This window comes from Bombina bombina, chromosome 1 (genome assembly GCF_027579735.1).
Source record: "Bombina bombina isolate aBomBom1 chromosome 1, aBomBom1.pri, whole genome shotgun sequence".
Classification (NCBI taxonomy): Eukaryota; Metazoa; Chordata; class Amphibia; order Anura; family Bombinatoridae; genus Bombina; species Bombina bombina.
In genome coordinates, this window is record NC_069499.1 from 488,632,045 (window position 1) to 488,642,219 (window position 10,175).

Below are 10,175 nucleotides of genomic sequence, written 5' to 3' on the forward strand. Positions count from 1 at the left end.
TGGTATGCAGACCTAGTGGACATGTCCTCGGTTCTACCATGGACTCTGCCAATGAGGCAGGACCTTCTAATCCAAGGTCTGTTCACGCATCCAAATCTAATTTCTCTGCGTCTGACTGCTTGGAGATTGAACGCCTGATTCTATCAAAGCGTGGTTTCTCTGAGTCGGTCATTGATACCCTGATTCAGGCTAGAAAGCCTGTCACCAGGAAGATCTATCATAAGATTTGGCGCAAATATCTTTATTGGTGTGAATCCAAAGGTTACTCGTGGAGTAAGATTAGGATTCCTAGAATATTGTCTTTTCTCCAAGAAGGTTTGGAGAAGGGATTATCAGCTAGTTCCTTGTAAGGACAAATATCTGCTTTGTCCTTCTACACAAACGTTGGGCAGATGTCCCAGACGTTCGAGCATTTAGTCAGGTTTTGGTCAGAATCAAGCCTGTATTTAAACCTGTTGCTCCGCCATGGAGCCTAAGTTTAGTTCTTAAAGTTCTTCAAGGGGTTCCGTTTGAACATATGCATTCCATGGATATTAAGCTTCTATCTGTTTTTAGTAGCTATCTCTTTGGATCGAAGAGTTTCTGAGCTATATGCTTTAAAGTGCGATTCCCCTTATCTTATTTTCCATGCAGATAAGGTGGTTTTGCGTACCAAACCTGGGTTTCTTCCTAAGGTTGTTTCTTATAAGAATATCAATCAAGAGATTGTTGTTCCTTCACTGTGTCCTAATCCTTCTTCAAAGAAGGAACGTCTGTTGCACAATCTTGATGTGGTTCGTGCTTTAAAGTTCTACTTACAAGCAACTAAACATTTCCGTCAAACATCTTCATTGTTTGTTGTTTATTCTGGTAAGCGGAGAGGTCAGAAGGCTACGGCTACCTCTTTCCTTTTGGCTGAAAAGCATCATCCGTTTGGCTTATAAGACTGCTGGTCAACAGTCTCCTGAAAGAATTACTGCTCATTCTACTAGAGCTGTGGCTTCCACATGGCTTTTAAAAATGAGGCTTCTGTTAAACAGATTTGTAATGCGGTGACTTGGTCTTAGTTTCATACTTTTTCCAAATTTGATACTTTTGCTTCTTTGGAGGCTATTTTTGGGAGAAAGGTTCTACAAGCAGTGGTGCCTTCTGTTTAAGGTCCCTGTCTTGTCCCTCCCTTCATCCGTGTCCTAAAGCTTTGGTATTGGTATCCCACAAGTAAGGATGAATCCGTGGACTCGATACATCTTACAAGAGAAAACATAATTTATGCTTACCTGATAAATTTATTTCTCTTGTGATGTATCGAGTCCACGGCCTGCCCTGTTTATTAAGACCGGCATATATATTTTTATTTTTAAACTTTCAGTCACCACTGCACCCTATAGTTTCTCCTTTTTCTTCCTAGCCTTCGGTCGAATGACTGGGGGGTGGAGCTAAGGGGGAGCTATATAGGCAGCTCTGCTGTGGGTGCTCTCTCTGCCACTTCCTGTAGGGGAGGAGAATATCCCACAAGTAAGGATGAATCCGTGGACTCGATACATCACAAGAGAAATAAATTTATCAGGTAAGCATAAATTATGTTTTTTGGTGCGAATCCAAAGGCTTCTCCTGGAGTAAAATCAGGATTCCTACAATTTTCTTTTCTCAAAGAGGGATTGGAGAAAGGATTATCAGATAGTTCCCTAAAGAGACAGATATCTGCTCTGTCTATTTTGTTGCACAAGCGTCTGGCAGATGTTCCAGACGTTCTGGCTTTTTGTCAGGCTTTAGTTAGAATTAAGCCTGTGTTTAAACCTATTGCTCCGCCATGGAGTTTAAATTTAGTTCTTAGAGTTCTTCAGGGGGTTCCGTTTGAACCCATGCATTCCATAGATATTAAGCTTTTATCTTGGAACGTTTTGTTCCCAGTTGCTATCTCTTCAGCTCGAAGAGTTTCTGAACTATCTTCATTACAATGTGACTCACCTTATCTGGTGTTCCATGCTGATAAGGTGGTTTTGCGTACCAAGCCTGGGTTCCTACCTAAGGTTGTTACTAACAGGAATATCAATCAAGAAATTGTTGTTCCTTCTCTGTGTCCTAATCCTTCTTGTAAGAAGGAACGTCTGTTGCACAACTTGGACGTGGTTCGTGCTTTGCAATTTTATTTGCAGGCAACCAAAGTTTTTCGTCAAACATCTTCTTTGTTGTCTATTCTGGAAAGCGTAGGGGTCAAAAGGCTACGGCGACTTCTCTTTCCTTTTGGCTGAAAAGCATCATCCGTTTGGCTTATGAGACTGCTGGACAGCAGCCTCCTGAAAGGATTACAGCTCATTCTACTAGAGCGGTAGCTTCCACATGGGCTTTTAAAAATGATGCTTCTGTTTAACAGATTTGTAAGGCTGCGACTTGGTCGTCGCTTCATACCTTTTAAAAAAATTTACAAATTTTATACTTTTGCTTCTTCGGAGGCTATTTTTGAGGGAGAGGTTTTGCAAGCATTGGTGCCTTCCGTTTAGGTTCCTGTCTTGTCCCTCCCTTCATCCGTGTCCTAAAGCTTTGGTATTGGTATCCCACAAGTTAGGATGAATCCGTGGACTCGATACATCTTAAAACAAAATTTATGCTTACCTAATAAATTTCTTTCTTTTGCGATGTACCGAGTCCACGGCCCGCCCTGTCTATTCAAGACAGATAGTATTTTTTTTATGTAAACTTCAGTCACCTCTGCACCTTAGTTTCTCCTTTTCTTCCTTGGCCTTCGGTTGAATGACTGGTGGGTGGAGTTAAGGGGGGAGCTATATAGACAGCTCTGCTGTGGTGCTCTCTTTGCTACTTCCTGTCAGGAAGGACAATATCCCACAAGTTAGGATGAATCCGTGGACTCGGTATATCGCAAAAGAAAGAGATTTATCAGGTAAGCATAAATTATTTTTTTTATTTATTTATTTTTTTTCTATTTTCATATGGGGATTTTTTTAATGTTCAGCATGTCAGGTCGATGTAAAATAAACTAAACTGTAAAATAAACAAAACTGTTGGATAGTTGACATAGAAGCATATGAGGTGCCTGTTAGCTCTGTCCCTGACTTTCTACTGGTTACTACTGTTAACCCAGGGACTACATGTTCCAAAATGCAAAGGAGTGTTGTTTTCTGAGGGAATATCTTGCACAACCTCCTATCCTGCATATCTAAATGCCCACCCCTGTTGTCTCCTTAGTGTCTCAAAACATGCGGGAAGTTATGGTGCACCATGTAAATCACACACAGAGAGTACACACATGTAGGTGTGATTGGAAGGACTAGAGTAGAGATTAGTGTGGTCAATTCAGGAACCTGAGGATGTGAGAATTAGCCTCACACTGTTTGAAGAGAAGCAGGGAGCTTGAGTATAGCCTGTTTGAGGGAGCTCCAGAGGATAATTCTGTGTGTAATGCTGATAAAAATTAAAAAAAAAAAATTCTGCCAGGTCTGCTATGAACTTCCTTTAATAGCTTTATTCTCTTTCTGCCCTCTTCACCCCCTCTTTTTTTTTCTCCTTGTTCTATAACTTTTGTCTTTTTTTTCTGACCCTTTTCCTTTTTTTTCTCCTTTTCGCTCTCCTCCCTTCTCTAAGGTTCATGATATCTCTTTTTGCAGATTATAGCTGCAACATATATTAAAGGCACCATAATCATTTAGCTAGAATTAGGATTTAGCTAGAACTGCTGCCCATAGTTTATTTTATTTTTTCTGGCAGAGTGAGCATACGAAAGTATTGAGACTAAACTCTTCCCATTTATAAAAGGCAATATCCGGCGTAAATGATATGATACAATATATAAATGTATTTATTTTTTTTAAATAAAGTGAATCGCGTTGACACACACAGTGCGTAAAGTGGTATCCTGCCCAGCATCTACTCTGGAATTTGCTCACAAAAGGTGCTATGTATCAAGTAACAAATTTATTTCAAATACGCTATAATTTTCAGATCTCACTCCATAATAATATAAAATGTAGTGCCATTTGGTTTTCATCCAATATACTTCTAACTAGAACTGACTGGAGTCTGATCCATCCAAGAAATCTACTCTCTTATCTCAGTTTGCATTAAGGTGCAGCCCTTGATACAGGCAAGTTAAGCTTCTTTCTGGAAGATTGGTTTCAGTCTGTTCATGATCCCTGGGTTTTACATATAGTCTCCTAGGGTTATTGAATATAGAATGAGGCCTTCCTGGGAAGGTTTTTTTCTGTCCTATGTTCTTTGAAATTTTGTGAAGGTTCAGGCCTTTTTTAGTCAGTTTTAGATCTAGAATTTATGGGAGTGATCCTGTTCCTTTGTTGATACAGGAAATGGGGTTTTATTCTAACCTCTTCTTTATTCTTTCTCCAGTTTGATCAATTTAATTCAGAGCCTTTAGATCCAAGAGTTCCTACTTACTAAAAAGACTGTTTTGGTCTTTTCAGCCTTTTTGTTTTTCAAGGTCAGTTTATGCTCACAATAGATTTATGCAATGCTTATCTTCAAGTTCCTATTCTCAGGGAACATCAGTTTTCTAGGTTTGCTTTTCTGGATTAGCATTCCATTTTTTCTGAATAATAGTCCCAGAATATATTCCAAGGTTCTAAGGAACTCTTTTGTCTGCAATCAGAACTAGAGTATTGCAGTGTTTCCTTTTCTGAATGATATTTTGGTTCAAGCTTCATCTTTTCAATTAGCAGATTCTCTCACCAGCATGTTGTGGAGGTTGTTGTCTTCAACAACATGGTTGGAAAATCCTTCTACCCCCCCCCAAGAGTTTGTTGGTTCCTCCAAAGAAGGTAGTGGTTGTTGGGGGGTCTAGATGGCTTCAGTTCCAGGAGTCTTTTCTTGACAGATCTAAGGAGAATGAAGCTAGTGTCTGCTTGCCTAAACCTTCAGTCTTTCTTTTCCCTTTGTTGCTCTTTGCATGGAGTTGTTAGGTCTCTTGTTTATAGCTTTGGATGCTATTCTGTTTGTTCACCTCCTCATGAGGTTCTATGCTTCGACAGTGGTGTAGGGATTTTACTCATATCTCAAGGATTCATCTAGCTTTCAGAACAAGTCGGTCTCTGTCTTGGTGGCTGAATCGATAGCGTATTACACAGGGGGCTTCTTTTGTTAGTCCTACTTGATCTATAATTTTCATGATGGGGGGCCATATATGGGTGTTAGAGTGCAAAGTTTTTTTTGGTTTTCTATTTGTTTTAGAACTCTCTGTAATTTTCAGAGTTGGCCTCTGTTGGAAGGGAGTCTTAGACTGTTTCAGCAGTAGCATATGTCAATCTTAAAACAGATATATCTTCAAGGGAGAACTCTGTCCCCTAGTCATGAGTAAAGTATCGTGAATTCTTCCCTGGGCAGAAGTCATTTGTTTTCTGCTTTTATATTCCTGTAGTGAACTGGGAACATATTTTCTCAGTCATTAGTCCTTGCATCAAGGAGAGTGGTCTCTATCTGGATGTCTGTCAGGGTTTTTTTGTGGTCTCCCAGAGTTAGATTTGATGGTCTCTCTGTTTAATCTCTAACTTTCCAGGTATTGTGTGAGGTCCATGGATCCTCAAGCAGTGTTTGTAGATAGTTTTGTGGTCATTTCAACTAGCTTAGGTTTTTTTTTTTACACCTCTGGTTCTTCCTAGGGTGAATGCTTGATTATATTGGAGGGAGCGTCTAGGATTTTAACTGTTCCAGTTTGGTATATGGATCGTGGTCAAAGGTCCAGTTGCCCTCTTTGGTCTCTTTTGTATGCAGACTTTTGGTCTTAAAGGGCAAGTCAACCCAAAATTTATAATTAATTTCAAATTTTGTTATAAATGCATATTAAATTAAACTGTAGCCCATTTTTGCTGCAAATACAGTTTTCTTGTAAAAAGACTAACTTGTTCTCCTCTGGCCGTTTTGAAATGGCCATCTGTCCCCTCCTTTCCCTGACGTCATCCTTATGGAGATGTTCTTTTCAGCTGTATATTCACTATCTGTTTATTTTGTGCACATATTTTGCACATGAGCAATGTGTGATTTTCGGCAAGGGGGTAATTTTAGATCAGGTTTTTTTTTCTAAATTCTTCCATTTCAATGTGTTTTTGTTTTTTTTCTTCTTCTCAGTCGTGCTTTGGAAGGAAGCCCTTTAGGTAGGTGTTGCATGATGATTCTTTGCCTGTTTTTTTTTTTGTTTTTTTTTTTCATTTTAAGGTTCTGATCTTTTTTGGGGGGGTTTTGGGCTTGTGGATTTAGTTTTTCAGTGGAAAAAAAAGATGTTTCTCAAATCCCACCCTTTGTTTCATTAATTGTGGACTCCACTGATTGAGTATTAGTTCCCAGGAGTAAAGGATTATGGACTCTTACAACCTGTTTGAAAGAAAACATAGGAAAAATTAGACAGAGGCGCCAATATGGCCTAGTAACATCTGCACAATGATAAAACCAATGTAAAGTACAAATATACTCACAAAAATAGAGCACCCAAAGGTGCAAATGACGCAGGCTGAATCAATTAGCAGTGGTCCAGCTCACTTTATGCCCACAAGGGAAACACTCGGATAGAAACCAGCAATCAAAATTCTTATTCCTGTGAGTGACATAAGAAAATATCCATAGCCCAGTACAGTTAAGACATGCAGAATTCACAATTACTGGTCAGACTTACAAAAAACAGCGCACCTCCAGGTGCAATCAAGGCAAGCTAGAACTTCTCAGTCGCCCTGCAGACAGCGTCCGTTCACCAGCCACACAAAATAGGTCCAAAAGATGATGAAAAGAAAACTCCAGAATGGAAGCAGCAAGTGTATTAAAAAGCATAAATGTATTAAAAACAAAGCAATGAGTTTCTCAGCCTCTAAAAGGGCTTTTTATGCTTTTTAATACACTTGCAGCTTCCTTTCTGGAGTTTTCTTTTCATCATCTTTTAGACCTATTTTGTGTGGCTGGTGAATGGATGCTGTCTACACCCGAGTACAGTCTGCTGGGCGACTGAAGTTCCAACTTGCCTTGATTGCACCTGGAGGTGCGCTGTTTTTTGTCTGACCAGTAATTGTGAATTCTGCATGTCTAAACTGTACTGGGCTATGGATATTGTCTTATGTCACTCACAGGAATAAGAATTCTGGTTGCTGCTTGCTGGTTTCTATCAGAGTGTTTCCCTTGTGGGCATATAGTGAGCTGGACCACTGCTAATTTATTCAGCCTGCGTCATTTGCACCTTTGTGTGCTCTATTTTTGTGAGTATATTTGTACTTCACATTGTTTTATCATTGTGCAGACGTTACTAGGCCATATTGGCGCCTCTGTGTCTCCTTTTTCCCAGATTCATCATCACCAGGGACTGACCATCCTTCTGACAGAGTGCTGCCTCCTATTGGATGTTGGATTATAAGGACTTTTATTTCTCATTTTTGTTTGTTTGTTTTACTTATTTTTAGCTCCTGCTGTAGCTCACATATGTGTCATATGTATTATATTTAATATTTGGGTTTAGTTTTTATTTTATTTTTTATTTTTGGGTTTTAGGAAGCGCCCCATATGGGATTAGTGTTATCTTTATTTCCCATTTTTATCTTGAAAGAAAACAGTTTATTGGTTGCCTGATAAACAACGGGTGGGGGCTCGTGGACTCCCCACCATGATTTATTTTTTTTTCCTGGTGTTTTCTTTCTTCCGCACATCATTTATCCGTGTGTATATATCTCTATCCTCTATCTCTTCCTCTATCCTCTAATCTCTCTTCCATCAAAAGACATATCAGCAATTCCTATCCAGCACTAACTGATCCCACAAAATATATGGATATATTTCCCTGGGTCTAAAAAACCTCAACATAACAATGAGCATAAAGAAACCAATGCATAAATTCACCGCCAAGAGGGGAGCATATATAAAGCATTAAATAAATTGGGTCATTCAACTCCTATCATAGTGCACTATGAATACCAAAAAATGGAAAAAATATATAATTGTAATAATGATGATCAAATAAGAGCTCTCAAAACAACGGGTTAAATTAATAATTCCTGTTGAAAGTCACAGAAGAATTGGTGACAATTCCCAGCACTAAAATAAAGGAATTATGTCCTGTAGTTGAATATACAAATTCCAAACTGTAGGTATATAATGGATGGTCAGAGCGTGTCTGGGTATGTGATATGAAACAGCTACCGCCCTTTACTAAAGCAAATGCACTAAATTACTGTTCCCAGGCGACTATAGCTGTATATTGAAATTTCCAAAGCAGTCCCACAATTGAACGATTTATGTATACAATACCTTAATACCGCTTTATTGGTAATACTGATAGTTGCTGACAACACCCTAGTATAAAAAATATATATATATATATATATATATATATATATATATATATATATATATATATATATATATATATATATATATATATATATATATATATATATATATATATATATATATATATATATATATATATATAACTTTTTTTTTTTTACTCCTATTTCTTTTCCTTCCTCCTTTTTGGCTTGGCTATGCGCTTGCCATAGGTGCCATTGAGGTGGGAGGGGTTTTATGAGTTCTTGGTTTGGAAAGGGAAGATTAATTCTCAGGAGAAATGGATCATGGACTCTTACCACCATGAAGGAAATAAATTTTATTAGTTAAGCATACATTTTTAGATCCATCCTTAACCAAGTATAAAAATAAAAAGATAAACCAAAAAAAAATTACATTTTTTTTTTTTTTTTTTTTTTTTAATTCATATTTTTTTTCTTTCTCTTCCAGAGTAACATGCCAGAATTTAGACAAAAAATGGTCTGGGAAATCTTACATCAGAAGTTATTGTGATCAAAAGATTAAAAAAAAAACACTTATCTTGCGTGAAGTTAAGACCTGATACAGTAAAATGAATGTATGACTTACTTTTGACACTACTTGAATTGTATATGCTCTGATTGTAAACTGTGCCTTAAAAAATATTTTTGGTTAAAGTAATAAATTATTTATTTAATATAATAAAGAATTATGACATTTTGTGCATTATTATCTGCATATTACTGTGCACTTAAGTTTTTTTTTTTTTTCTTTTTTCATTTATGGTATCTATTTACATAATAAAGAATGTTTTGTACACTGTTTTTTATGTCTTTATTAAAAGCATTTTTATTTAAAAACTCTAAAAGCATGCACATCGTAATAGATTTTCCAATTTACTTACATTTTTAAAAATTGAAAAACTGTGCAATTGCCATTTTTATATGGGCACTTTGAGGCACCAGCTATTGCCTGTTATTGGCTACTAGCTGTCGTGTGATACAGGGGGTTGCAAATTTATATTAATCAGTAAAATGGACATGTACACAATAAATTGAGATTTCCATCTTAATGGGAGGAGAGTCCACTGCTTCATTCATTACTTGTGGGAATTAAGAACCTGGCCACCAGGAGGAGGCAAAGACACCCCAGCCAAAGTCTTAAATACCTCCCCTACTCCCCTCATCCCCCAGTCATTCTTTGACTTTCATCACAGGAGGTTGGCAGAGAAGTGTCGGAAGATTTGGAGTAGTCTCTTATGAAGGGTAGTACTCTTCGAAATGGGACTGGAGTTTTAAGTAGTCCTGTCAGCCTCTCAATGAGAGCATGGGTGAATGTTAGAGTCCGGAGATGCAGGGAGAGTCTTTCTGCAAACCCAACTCAGTTTAACAGCTCCATTAGCAATCAGTGTTGACGAGTTTTGCTGCCTGCTTTCTTCTCTCAAGTCCATGTCAGGAGCGATGCTACTACCCTGTCACCCTTGAACTGCTGTGTTCCTGTTCCACAGCGTTCTGGTAAGATCGTTTCATTTTAATAATGTAAGAAGACAGGGTCACAGTTGTGGCTCCTTTATCTTTATAGAATATTATTATGCATAATATTGTTTCTGCTGCATTTGTGTGAGATGAGGCTTTGTCAGTGTGGAACAGTCAGTTCATTAGCAAGAGATTGAGGTCGTCGTTTTTGGTCTCTCTCTCTCTCTCTTTCTCTTTTTTTTTTTTTTTTTTCTTTTTTTTTTTCTCTTTCTCCTTTTTTTTTCTCTTTTTTTTTTTTTCCCTCATCAAGTCCGTAATAAAGGCGCAAGCTATGGAGGACTCCCTCTTTATCTAAACCTATTAACTGTTTATATTGTGAGGAGGTTCAAGTTGAACCACCGACGCAATTCTGTTCCACATGCTTTGACAATATTGCTATATCTAAAAAGAATAAAGTAT

General features: G+C 37.8%; 1 protein-coding gene across 1 annotated transcript in view; it reads left to right on the plus strand.

Annotated features, from left to right (window-relative positions):
* Positions 1-8,967, plus strand: part of SENP2 (SUMO specific peptidase 2) — a 162,079-nt gene extending 153,112 nt beyond the window's left edge. The window contains exon 15 of the mRNA XM_053712852.1: positions 8,713-8,967. Within this exon, the coding sequence (XP_053568827.1) occupies positions 8,713-8,775 (63 nt within the window). The 3' untranslated portion in view covers positions 8,776-8,967. The remainder of the gene's footprint in view (positions 1-8,712) is intronic.
* Positions 8,968-10,175: the final 1,208 nt, after the last annotated feature.